The 14172-nt window shown below is 37.2% G+C and overlaps 1 protein-coding gene across 6 annotated transcripts in view; it reads left to right on the forward strand.

Annotated features, from left to right (window-relative positions):
* The first annotated feature begins 1725 nt into the window (after positions 1-1725).
* The window catches only part of LOC107104672 (rap guanine nucleotide exchange factor 6-like), a 170093-nt gene continuing 157646 nt past the window's right edge, over positions 1726-14172 (forward strand). For 4 of the 6 annotated variants that reach the window (XM_015404769.1, XM_015404779.1, XM_015404794.1 and 1 more), the window contains exon 1: positions 1726-2185. In XM_015404769.1, coding sequence (XP_015260255.1) covers positions 2111-2185 — 75 coding nt within the window. In that variant the 5' untranslated portion in view covers positions 1726-2110. The remainder of the gene's footprint in view (positions 2186-14172) is intronic. The other 2 variants (XM_015404785.1, XM_015404802.1) reach the window with 1 other exon arrangement.

The raw sequence follows: 14172 nt of genomic DNA on the forward strand, positions 1-14172 counted from the left end.
TGGAACTGGATCTAACATACAAGCTTAAGGTTCACCCAGTTCATATTCTATAGTTACCTCAGATGCTGCCTCACCTTCCAGAGATTAACCAATCGTATTAAGAGGGGTGCCAATTATCTTATTTTTAATAGAATAAATCTTATTTCTAAAGAATCCCATAAAACCATTACTGCTAAGAACAGGTGGGATGGACAGTTCAACAGAGCTATGGCTCTGGGTGAGTTTGGCAACTTTATTAAAAAGTTATACAGGATTATTCTTATTCTCCTTAATTAATGAAGAGAAATATGCTGCTCCTGTTTTACAAAGAGATATTTTATTCAGCAGTAAACTGTTTTTCCAGACTAAGATTCCTGTAGGCATGTAGTGTCCTTTTCAGGATTGAATACTTAAATTAAACATGAAGGTGTTGTTGACTGATTTCAGATGTTTGTTGAGTTTATACAAAATAAATAAATAAATAAGTTATTCTGCTATACTACTATAACAAACATGTTATAGTAGTAATCTGATACTAAAACACCTTAATACATCAAGACCCACTTATTGTAATTTTGCCCTTTATTAAACAAAATATATCAACTATAGGACTGATGACCGTTAAAGCACATACAATGCATTGAGTCATGCATGTTTGAATAAAGAGTCAGTGAGAACTAAGGATGTAAACTAAGGTAGATAAAGGAAATTCTGTAAATAAAGGTAAGGTTTAGCATTACTCTAAACAGAATTCACCATAAGTTACGAAAATGCCTTAAAGGTGTTCCCTTCAATGACATTGTGTATTTTCCAGATATTGTGGTCTGCAGTATTCAGAATTGTAACTCTCAAGTTAGTAAAAGATAATTCTTCACTCTGCTTTTTTTGATAATTAAACAAACTCCCCAGAGTTGCATTTGATTCAACAAGCAAATGTATAATGACGATAAAACCAGCTTGGCTCCAAATTTTAAAACTAATCACTCTTTTTTGTCATTGTACATAAATACAATAAAAAAAAAAAAATCAATAATCATAAATTAATCAATAAACATAAATCAATAATCAATGTGAGATCTCAAGCTACATATACTGGCAAGTTTATTAAGTGGAGCATTATGTTCAAATTAATTTTATTTATTTGGAACTAAATATTTGTTTTAATGTTCAACCAGTAGCCAACCACTTTTTTGTGTAGTTCAGGGTTGTTTGTTTAAAATTTTTTTCTGATATTGATTTATCTATTAGTATGTTTATTATTTGTTAATTGTCTGAAATAAATTGTATTCATTCATTGTGCATTACAACAAAATTCGTGCACTGCATTTAATCCATCCCTATGATGTCAGTGAGAAGCTACCCAAGGAGCATTGTGAGATGAAGGGTCCTGTCTACAAAATGCAAAACATTAATAGGTGCAGTAAAGAAAAAAGGCTGATCATACACTTTTGATTACATAAGACGCATCAAAATTGAGACAATCATATAGGTTATGTAAATATATGAATGGGCATTCAGCATAGGCGAAAAACAAAAAAACAACTTAACAGATCAGGATTTCTAATATTTGAGTTAGTGTTATAGATCACCGATCAGTTTCAATGAATTTCTGTCTGAAGTGTGAATCATGAAATGTTTTTTTCCTTTAGAAAAAAAAGAGAGATGTATAAACGCCTGACTGTCATTTTTCCGACAGCCTCGAACGCCGCACTACGTCCAGATGTCGTCAACTCTCGGCTCCTCTGGAGGTGGGATCAAAAAATCTGAACTCCTGAATATGACTGACGCTGCCTGGCGAAGTGGAGTTTTATTTTTTACCCGAAATGCAACGAAAACAGGCGAACATATCACACAAACCTTCGTTCCTGTTACATTTTAATGGCGTTTAACTGTTTGCGTTCGGGTAGTGACCGCGAGTTAGCTTTGAGTGAAGTTTTTTTTCCTCCGACAGAAGGAGTTCCCGGTCGGTTCGTTTGGATTTAACTCCATCAACTCTCGGATGGACGACCACGAAATCCAGGAGGATGGGATTTTTGTCCAGCTCGACTAAGGAGCACCCAGTAGGGAAGAAGTGAGACCGCGAAAGAGTTAACAAGGAGATTAACAATACTAGTGGCTTTGAACCGAAGTTATGAAAATGACCGGAGCCATGGAAACTACTTTTAAAGTGGCTTTAAAGAAGCCGCCCTCCCTCCGGACGGCAGAGGTAAATAAAACCATCCCCATTTTCTTTTCTTCCCCCCAAATGAAAATTTCTCTGCTAATGTTTGTTAAAGTTACGCATTAGACTCACATCAAATGGGGGAAAGCCCCATTTTTTCTGCTTTTTATTATGTTTGAGTCAATAATGAGTTCCTTGTGGTTTAAATTAGCCGTTTAATTAGAACTTATCGCCAGAATCACATGCTAATAGGTGAATAACTATACTGAAGCAATGGTCTGTAACACAGAAAGGTAGATGTCTAATCATGGACAAAAAAAACCTTGTTAAGGTGTTATTCTGGCAGTTTACGTATATATTGTGCAGAAATAGTACAAATGAGTAAACAAAGCATGTTATGTGCAATAAATATATCAATATTTTACCTTTTCTTTCTCCCTTTCTTTAAATAAAAACTCACTTTATAATTAATGACATATACAAATGTTTTAGGCTTTTATTTCTGTTAATTATGATGGCTATGTGCTTATAGTGAATAAAAACTCATTATTCAATACTGAAATGTAAGCTCTGATGAAAAGCATGATTCCTACCTGCTTAACTTTTCTATCTTAATAAATGACAGGGATCTAGTTTCATGCATTAATGTTTGGGAAACCGTTGTGATTGTTCCCCATCATCCCTGAAGCAGACCTTGTTGAGTCCTGTTTCTCTGACTGTGACTGGCTGGATGTGCTCTCTTCATCCTCTGACATTGGAGCTGGCTCGCAGACTCGTCTGCCTGGCTTTATGTTTCCTGGACGGGGCCGCCTTTTACGGCTGCTTTTTGTATCTCTGCTTTGTCTCCTTGAACCCCAGTTGACCTCAGCAGATGGCCGCTCACACCGAGCCTGGTTCTGCTGGAGGTTTCTTCCTGTTAAAGGGGAGTTTTTCCTCTCCACTGTCGCTACAAGCATGCTTAGTGTGAGGGATTGCTTTCGAGTCAATGAGTCAACGCAATCAACTGGTTTTCCTTAGCTAGAAAATTTTAAATCAATTTGACTGTATGATCTGCTCAACTGTAAAATGCCTTGAGATGAGGTGTGTTGGGAATTTGCGCTATATAAATAAACTGAATTGAATTGATTATAAAGGTGACCGTGTACATTTTAAACAGCTAAACCAATTTTTTTATTATTTCAGTTTATGCTGGCTGTCCTACCTGGCAACATTTAAACTGATTAAAAAAAAAAGTGAGAAAAGATGTCTATTGTTAAAATTAGGCTGTTGAAGAATTGAATAGGAAATCCCGTTATTGTCCCACAACGGGAAAATTCTGGTGTTTACAGCAGTAAAAAGATAATAGAAAAAAAGGTCACACAAATGTTTAGCATAGAAAAGTGAAAAAGAATAGCATAATTGTGAAAAAATTAAAAAGGAGACACTATACTATAAAATGTTTTAACAATAGAAAACTGCACACCTGGAGAAAAAATAACCAATTTTTACCGTAATGGATATTTGATAATAGCAGCAATAGGGGTTTAAATAATAATCGTTTTGTATCAATGCTTCGATCCAACAGCCGACGATCCGATGCATCTACATGTCCATGATTAATTTTTTTCCCCTCTGGTCTATTTCTATCCATTTGCTCCTGGACGTAATTCTGACTCCCGTGCTGCGGTGGCGCTAAACATATTTTGCCCTCCTACCTCGCTTCCTTTAGCCACTACCCTCTTTCTGCTTGCAGTATTTTTTGATGCAAGGCCTTTCAGAATCTATAACACAGAGGCATTATTATTTTTCAGTGAATGAGGCTTTAATAGGCCCTAGGTGGAGTACAACTTTGCTACTTCTGTTATTTGCTGTTGTTTCTTAAATAAAATGCATAACGATATTACAGCTTTCATTAATTTATTTCAAATTTGAAACATTGTCTAGCCTGTAAGGTTAAAAAAAAAAAAAAGATTAACCAATTAAATAAATCGTATCGTGGTGTATTCTTGAGTATCGAAAATTATTGAATCGTTGGGTCAGGAAATTGATACTGAATCGAATCACCATGATGGATGTGATTTACACCCCTAAGCAGCAACATCAGAGATTTGCAAAATGACAGCACCATGTTATTTAACTAAGATGCAAAATCAGCATTATTTACCCTTTAATTAAATGTTATTTTTTCCTTCACATTTCCTCTTCTATGTTTCATCTTAATGTTTATAACCTGTGTTTGTTTGTTGTTTTCTATTGTTTTTAGTCTCTTGGGTTCAGTTTTAATGCTGGTCTTAGATTGGGAGGCCTTTTTTTAATGATAACAGACCTATTCCACCTTTAAAGTACCAGAACTCTAGTTTCTGTGTGAAAGTGATCAACAGGCTTTAAGGACTGACACAGTTCTGTTTAGGGAAAACCCTTCTTTATTACACCTTAGCCTTGTTGATACCCAACATAACGTCACAGCTTCTCTTTACAGGGCTCTTGGATTACCCCCCAGGATGTAGTCTGTGTAAACCTCAGCCATGGGTGACGCCAGTAAAAAAAAAAAAAAAAGTGCCATAATTTCCCCCTCCTGCTTTTCATCCTCTACCTCCTCCCTTTCATGAAGCTGTGGAAACACAGCTGGCCTGTCAGTCCTTCGGTTACGCTCCCTGCCCCAAAAATAGCTCCTGTTCTACTCCCATCCATGTTGAACCGCTGGCAGCTGCTTTGAGCGCGCACTTTTTCAGTTGACCATCAGAAGAAAATACTCAAAAGGAAATCCTGAAGCCTTGCTCAGCCCTCTTCTCAAAAAGCTCTCCTTGTACGGCTCTGATCAGATGTTTGTTTGTGGGTGTATGGCTCCAAGAAAGGCTCTTTAACACCTTTACAGAGGGGCTTTTGTGCTAAACCATAACAACCATGTTTTGTTCACAAATATAAGATAAAAATCAGAGCCTTGAAGACCATTTGGTTTTCTGAAAATTTATCTGTATTCAGGAATACAGGAAAATCTCTTGAAACAAGTTTTCTCCTTTTTAAAAAATTATTATAACCTTTCATAGGGTGCATTGTGAATGATACAGTTTTCATATGCATGATAATGTTAAGAATCGGTTCATTTATCATAGATGTCTTTTAGTATGGGGCTTATATATATAGTAAAGGATGTTCTTTTTCCAGGTGGATCATCAAAATAAGTGGTCCTCCTAATTGTCAATCATTCTGGTGATGCGTTTACGTAAGGCCGTCCTACATGCTCGTCCCCATTTTCACTTACTGGTGGTGACTCTGACTTAGTTAAAAAATTGCAGATCTTCTTTTGGAAAGTAAGCTTGTATGAGCGATGCAAAAAGCAACTTTTGAACAGAGCGTGCATGAGGAGAAATGGGCTTGTGCTTTTTTGTTTTTACGGCACTAGTGGCTCGTTTGTAGGAAAGACCACAGGTCAGATTCGAACGCGGGATCGCCAGCGTCGATGACTAAGGCCTCCATACATAGGTCGTGTGCGCTAACCACTGTGCCACCAAAGCAGTCCCGTGCATTTTTTTTTAAAAGAGGAGAGGGCGGGTCTTTTCAACAATTTGGAACATCCTCCCCTATACCTTTAAGGATTTGTATTTTTTTTTCTAGAATTGCATTTAAACAAGATTTTATCAATATAATCTACAAAATAATGTTATCATTTACACTAGATATGAGTAGCGAGGTGTGTTGATGTCTATACGCTGCATTCAGTGGTATCACGTTAATAAGTGGGTCAACCTGTGTCTGATGTTCCCACTGTGTGCCAATCGAAGCCGAGCCACTTGAAGGCGATTTTAACCCGGGTTGGTTGGCGGGTCATTTGACCCAGGTGGAAACGATGTTCTGTCAGATGAGCGTACCCGGTCAGACCAGCATACCTATAGTCAATACCCATTTATCCCTTTAGTTTACTACAAAAAAATAGACTTTAAAATACCTCAACAGGCTTGTATCCCGTTAGTCATGTACGAAAAAATTATTTAATTACTTTCTTTTGGTGTTGAGGCGTATGACGATCTGACCTTAAATAGTTTTTTCGTACATGACTTAAGGGATACACACCTGTTAAGGTAGTTTAAAGCAGTGTTTTTCAAACCTGGTCCTCAAGGCACACTGCCCTGCATGTTTTAGATGTTTACCAGCTTTACACACCTGTTATCAATTGATAGCAGATTATCAGGCTTTGCTGAACTGCAATCATCTGAATCAGGTGTGCTGAACCTCAGAAACATCCAAAACATGCAGAGCAGTAGGCCTTGAGGACCAGGGTTGAAAAACACTGGTTTAAAGTGTATTTTTTTGTACAAAACTAAAGGGATAAATGGGATAATCTGACGTCTTGCACAAGCGTATTGACTATGGGTATGCTGGTCTGACAAGGTATGCTGATCTGACCGAACAACGGATTAATGAACTGTTCTCACGGTCACTAAAAGCTGATGGTTTCCAGGGTTTAAACAGATTTTTCCGGTCACTGGGAACGGAGTATAAGCTGGTGAAGATGCAGTGTTAGTTTCCTCGTTGTAGGGAGTCAGACTGTGTCCTCACTTACTCTGCAGATAGTGACAAGATGTTAAAGGCTGTAGCGTGAGGAGAGGATGTTAAAGGACCAGACATGCACATTGAATTTATCTCCAACAGTTAAATTCATATTGTTATAATATTACTGCTCTTGCATCTCCTCTATTAAAGTATTTACAGTTTTCATTATGATGTATTTCACTGAAGACGTTGAAGTTTCAGTTTTTCCTTTTTTTATACTGAATACAGAAGTGTGGCTTTCTTATAAACCTGGTTGAATGTGCGTTTTCTGTTGGGCTCAGACATATTACAGACAAATATGGTTAAAGCTGCTGTAGAGAGCCAGAGAACTGGACCTCACACTGTTTGTATCAACACATAATTTCCCTTCATATTTGTAAAGACTGTCAAGTAGTCGTTAAAAAAAAAGGCTTTTCTGTAAACCCAGATATGTTAGTTTCTCTGGTATGGACATAAAATAATGAATACCTCCAGTTTACTGCCTTGATGAACCTCAGAGTCTGCAGTCATACAAGTTGGCTGAGTTTTTCTGAGGTTTTTCCAAGACTTCTCTTTAGAAAGGTTGCGTAAATTGGCTGCTTGTTCTCATGTATTCCCACAACAAACTGGTCAAAATTTGACATAATAACGAATAAATCTGGAGATTTACATAAGAAAGTTGTTCTCTCCACAACAAAAACACAGAAAATCTGAATAATTAAGCTATCAGCTTTTAGTTTCCTTTTTTTTTCTGGGAAAAAAACTCTAAAAGAGATGTAAAAAAGGTTTGTGTTCCAGAAAACAGTACCATCACAAATACGTCTAACTTTTGTTCTTTTGGAGGTCAGTTGAGGAGGAGTGCTACCAATAGTCAAAATAACAAGCGGTGCTACAGTTATGCAAAATCAAACTGCTTCTGATAACTGTAAGTGGAAGAAAGGAAACCTAAAGGATACATCAATGTTTACTATCAATGTGTTTAATATCTGTTTCTATTTACTAACTGCTAAAATATTCTGCTCAGGTTGATTGTCTCCCCTTAAGGAGCTCCTCTTGCTTTCATCATGTTCATGTTTTAGATGTTAGCATAACTAGTTTCACAGGTGCCTTTTTAAATGGTTATATCTGGCAGTCCATAGACATGAGTACATGGAGGTCTCTTTGGAGGCTGGCTGGAATGTTGACCGTTTTAAATGTGGTGGAGAGAGGCTATAGGGAGGGGATCAGAAAGGACGCCTCATTCCTGTGCAGCATGGAAATGTCCCAACCGTTTTATAGTGTGAACTAGATCAACTGGTGTTACCTTTAACAGGTTAGAATGGGGGAAAAAAAAATACGGATGATGGTATTCTCCCACGATAACATCTCTTTGCAAAAATAAATTTGCCAACTTTGGTGGGAAAGACTTTAAATTCCCACGCATCATAATGAGGATTCTGAAGGAAACCAGTCAACAAGAAACACAATATTATTTTCTAAACACCAAAGTAAACTACTGAAGCTGTTTCTACTCGCTAGGTTTCCCAAAGATAAAGCTTTAAGAAAGAAATGGGAAACACCTGTGAGAAAGCAAGGGTTAACCAGGTTGAGCTAAACATTTGTGGTATTTATATGTTTTTTGTAAATTGTGTCGCATGTAAACCTTTCAATATCTGCTATAGACACAGACCTATGATGGAGTTGTAGGGGCAAATATTATTTTAAGCGGTTTGAAGAAATAAAAGTATTATGAGAACAAAGTCAGGAGAATAGAACACAAATATAAATTTACAAAAGTGGCAATACTGTAAGAAATAATGAGAGTCGGAACATCAGGGGAATCTTTATAGAGTGATTTGAAGAACCAGTTCAGAGTCCTGGCAATATTCTACAACAGAGTATTAGGACCATGCTGTAGAATAAAATATGTAAAAATATGAAATAAGGTAATAACCTCAGGACAATAAAGACAAAATATATATATACATATGCAAATAAAAGATTTTTAATATTGCAAATAAAGTCTATTATGAGATTAAAGATTCTCTAATACTGAATTAGTGTCTTAGTTTAACAGTAGATCCACCACATCCAACATGGCTGGCGTTCTAATTTATGGCAGCATTAGGCAAACCCATCCAAAGAGGTGTCTATGTATTAATTTCTATGAACCTATATGACCAGGGTACCGTCCTTCAATGGATTTGGTGGCATGTGCATCTCACTCAACTTGGATCAAAGATAGCAAAGGTGAAAAGGTGTTTGAGGAGCTCAGAGAGAACCTCATGGATTAAGATTCCGGTTGGAAAACCATCCTATTCTCCAACTCCAAATACTTCATTTTCTGACCTCACGTTTAAACCATCATCACCTTCAGAGGGATTGAACTGGTACAGAAGAACAAAACTGAAAAGCCAAACCAGAATCCATGTGAATAAGGCTTTACCTTTTTGAGAGAGGATGCTTTGGATTAAAGAGGATTCGCCCTTCTACATGAGCTCTATGGGTACTGGTTTTGGACTTTTTAGTTGGATTTTGTTTTTGTTTTTTATGTGGGCTGGATGCAATGAAGTCACAAGACTACCAAAGCATCCTGGGTGTGGCCTAAAGACCATATTGGGAAAGCTCAACCCCCATTGATAGTGGCAGGGATAGAACAGCTGAGATGTAGACTGGAGGTGACAGAGGAAAAAAATCATGCAGTACATGTTAAATAGTGATGGGTTCTAATTTAAACCGATACGGTACTGATGTCGGGCACCCAGGATTTGGTTTTGGTTCTCAACAGAACCTCTTCAAACACTAGACTTATTTAACTGAAGCAGACAAAGATGATGATGCTGCCAACTGTTGCTGGCAGCAGATGATGAGCCGCTAACGGTGGCGAATGCACTCCTCAGCCTTATGAAAAAGAAGCATTCTGGCCATTGTCATTTCTTTTCTCTGTTAAAGCCTGTGCAGAATCTGTTTCTTTTTTTATACACTGCAGCTATTTTAGGGAAAAAAATGAAATGGCTCAGAATCCAATCAGGCCTTACAGAACCCTGGAAATCTGCATCAACCAGAAAAAGCATAAATCAAAGCCTTAATGTTGTGAAATATGGAATAAGCAGCTACTGGTTGCCTTCAATTCTTGTCCTCTTTGGTGTGCTGTAGGTGAGTCTGTCTACTGTCCAGATGTTGAGCTCGGAGGGAAACCTCGTCTGCCGCACGTTTACTACTTCGTCAACTTTTCCCAGTCTCGTCAGTTTTCTCCACCAGCCCTCCCCTCCCTGCCCATCTTTCCCGTTGCCATCCAGGCGACGTGGTAACGGACGAAAAATCATGTCGGGTTGATTTACGGCGGTTTTTGGCTGTGCCCAGCGTAGATTGGGCTTTATGGGAATTCCAGCCATCTTGAAGCCGCAGGCTCCCAAGGGAAAGTGCGAGTGAGAGAGAGAGACTCTTAAGCGGTGACTTGCTGCTTTCTGAGCGAGCAGGCGAGCCGCCATGAACAGAGGGGAGGCGGAGAAGCAGACCAGTGTGTGGTCGAGCTGTGTTCTTGGAGAGCTTTGTGAAGAAATGCCTTTCAGCTGGCCAATAACCAGTTGCTGCTGGCTCATTTCTCATCACATAACTCTCAACGATGTTAGGGGTGATATTTGTTTGTCTGGTCTCCTTTTAAATAAAGATAATAAAAGCAAAAGAGAAACCTGCATCTCCTTTGGGGGACATTTTAATAGGCAAAAGAACGACAGACTTTCATAGCAAAAGTTGTCATAATTTTAGCTGACATCACTAATTCACAGTGTTTATAAGTAAAGCTTCAGGCCCTAGAAATATTTCTAACATTTTGACTTTTACAGGCTAAATTATTTCACTATCCTGTAATTTACACTGTGTTTTTCACTAATATCTGCCACTAAAAGGCCCATACTGTAAGCAAGAAGTCAGTTTTTGTTTTTTTCTTTTTTCTAAGTGTGTTTCACAAGTGAAGCAAACATTATTACGTTGCTCTAACAAAGCTATTCTCAGTTTTCACCTTCCGCCTCCACTCGCTCTTCTTCAGCTGTTTATTTGGGTGTATGCTTCTTTTCTAAAGATTGGTTTGTCTGTTTATTTTGTCACCATTTTGTAATAATTGTTGGTCCAACAGCATTTTTATCACCGTTTATCAAACTTTTGATTAAACTACCCAAATGAAAATGCAGCAGATAAACTGAGTCACAGTTTCCTTTAAAGTTTAGATGCTTGAATACTAATTTGAATCTTTTAAAAATGTAACACCTTCTCCACATGTAGGGTTAAAAAAAACCCAACTATAATCTCCCCTAAATTGTTTTTTTTAAAATAAAACTGTACACACAGGAGGTTTTCTTTCTTTCTTTTTTTTTTTTTTTATTTGAAAAGTTTTTATCTTAACGAGCAGAAAGACGCCACTGCATGGATAGTAGTGTCCCGCAAAACTAAAACTTCTCAGGTAAACAGAATCCTTCAAAACAGCCATGACTTCAAGTTAGGAATGAATCATGGATTGAAATTAGGGATTCACTGAAATGAAAATTTTTGGCCAAAACTAAAAAAACAACAAAAAAATGAGGAAACCAAGGCCGAAAACTGTAAAACCGAAAGAAATTACGTTAAATATTACAGCCAAAGACTTTTTGCCTATAATTTGTACTATTACTACTATTGTGACACAGTTTTCTGATCTGTTCTGAGTGTTTGGCATTCACATCAGCCTGTTGAACAGAGATCAGCCGAGGGTAGAACGCCTCGTGTGATAAATGTAGTGCTACCAGCGATGCTAAAGGTAACTGAGAGTCGGAAACAATGCATTTTACTAACACATCGTAAAAACCTGTAACTTAGGCAAAGTTGTTTTTGTTTTTTTCCTTTGTTTAAAAAAAAAATGAACATAACCAAAAATACCAGATGTATTTTTTTTTCTCTTTTAGTAGAGAAAAAAACAGCAAAAAAGAAAATAAAGTTTGTGGTTGAGCTAAAACGGGCTCCCTTTGGTCTGAAGTCATTTTTTCCCAGTTGACGACTTCTTGAGTCAGATGATGTGGGCGAGTTAAGGTGTTCAACAGCAGCAAAAAGCAGCTTTTTATTGATGTCTCTGAGTTAACTATGCAGACATAGAGGATTGGATTTTATGTACAGCTCCATCATTTTCTCTTTGCCATTGATTTATCTCCGAGTTTAATGCTGCTTGGGGCATTTTTTTACTGTTAGTACAGAATAGCTGCTGTACCGTTTAGCTTGATTTATTGCAGTGACAAAAACAAAGCATACGTATTAAGAATGGCATGAGAGAGAAGCGCCTCCAACTGGTAATTATGAAACTGGTTACTTCGGTTGTAGTTGCATTAGTCACAAGTGCTTTCCAGCTAAATTCCATTAAACTTTGGTTGCTGTAGCCGCTTGCCCTTGTTTACATGGTGATGAACGCCTCCGTTCTTCTTCGAGGTACGGCGCTGCTCTGCTTCTGTCTGAATGCGAATTATGAGAACTCAGCTTTAAGTGTTTGTTGTGGGAAAACTAAGCCACACTGGATATGTATAGAATGGGGTTACTGCTGATTACTGAAGTCCAACCTAAACTGTGCCTGGGAAACTTTGGACCAAGAAGGTGCTCAGCTTCTCGGGCATCGTTGGTTTCTATTGGAAGTTGTGACTTTTAACCTACCTGTAATTAAACTCTAATAGTAATATGGCTTTACCTGTGTAGCGAAAAGGAAATGTTTAAAATGAAAGCAAAGATACTTGTTCAAGCACAGCCAAGGAACAAACCTGTTAGAGAACAGAAACACCAGACTGCGGCCCCCAGGCTGGTAGTTTCCCTAACTTATTTTAGGCTAAAGTTCACTTTTTATTTTTAGGATAAGTGACACTCTGCAAATTTACTGAAAAAAGCAATAGATGTGATAAATATGTGATAAATAAAGGGCACCAAATTAAAGAATTCTAAGATCCAGATTAAGAAGAGTTTGGGAAAAGGAAAAAAAAAAAAACTTTTTGCACCACATTTCTTTCCTGTACCCTAGTCAGTTTATCTTTCCATCTGCTTCCCAAAAGTCAAATTTAAAGCCTCTATTTTTTAAAGGAAGTCGTACCTCTGGACTTTAAAAATGGCCTAAAGGTGTCTGAGAAATCTACTGCTAGACTTGAACTTAATTGTGAAATGACTTAAATGTTGAATTTGCTCATATCTTCTCAGCCATCATCCACCACAGCATACCTGGCTAAGATGTGCTGATCCTGTTTTATCTGATTCAATACCTGGGCTGAGTGTAAACGGGAATGCAAGCATAGAACTAAAGTCTCTAGCTCACTCTTACCTGCACTTCTGTGTTTAATAACAATGAAATAAGAAATGAGTGAATCAGAGTGTCAGGTGATATTAGATCAAGCTAATTGGTGAACGTTGGAGTCGATATGAGTGTCTGATCGGTGCAACTCTGTAGCTAGCTGATAACTAAATGCAGAACACATAAAACAGGATACAGTCATGGTTTTACAGTACAGCTGTGCAGTGCTGCTAAAAGCAAAGATCTTAACGAACAAACATGAAGGTTGCTTAGGGCAATGTATAAATGTTTTCTAACTTATTTATTCATTTTGAATTAAACACAGATGTCAGCATTATAATTATGATGTTGACTCTAATAATTTAAATACTAGTCAACAAATATTGAGTCATTCACTGCACCATAAACATGTAATGCGCAAAAATGTTAAATAGATATAAACCTTGTATGGAAATCTTTTTTTGTAAATCTGCTCCATTCAGAAGCAGCAATTTTACCATCACCTTGTCTGACGTGTTTATAAAGATCTATATGGTTAAATTGAAATGTTTTGAGCTCTGAGCGTTTAGGATTTTTTCCATTTACAGTTCTTTTGTTTTTAGTTCGAAACATTTGTTTACTGAAGAATGCTAATTAATAAACATATTTCTCTTTAGGTTGATTGAATAATTATTTGATTACTTAAATAATTAGCTGTAGCCCTGGTATTGATGCAATTAATTTAGGAATAAATCCTCTTGTAGTCACTAGATGATTCTTAGAGAACCTACGGCAAGCTAACCGTTTACTTCCTTAGCATTAGCCGCTAAAAGCAGCTGGAAGAGAGGACTGTTCTCGTGACGAAAAAACTGCCAAACTTTGTTGCACATTTGCCAGAACCAAAGGACATAAACACTTGATGCTCTTATGGTTGTTGTATTGTTCGTGCCTTTCGTCATTACATTGTACTTGAAGGGTAATACAAAACCGTTTTATTTTGTTCAAATGCTGTCAGTAAATTTGTTTTTACTTTATGTCAAAGTTAATTCAGCTTAATGTGAAAATTAATTCAGTTAATTCATGAAGCCGAATTGAAAGAAAGAAGAGGCTCGTGTTGAAACCCAGTGTATAGAACGTGTTTATAGAATTAAGGATCTCTGGTTTAGGGACGTAACTAATGATTATTTTGCAAATCGATTAATCTGTCGATTTATTTTTTCAATTAATAGATTAATAATTGGATAGCCAAAGATTCATTAAGGAAGAGTTTTAA

Source organism: Cyprinodon variegatus, unplaced genomic scaffold (genome assembly GCF_000732505.1).
Source record: "Cyprinodon variegatus isolate N-32 unplaced genomic scaffold, C_variegatus-1.0 Scaffold36, whole genome shotgun sequence".
NCBI lineage: Eukaryota > Metazoa > Chordata > Actinopteri > Cyprinodontiformes > Cyprinodontidae > Cyprinodon > Cyprinodon variegatus.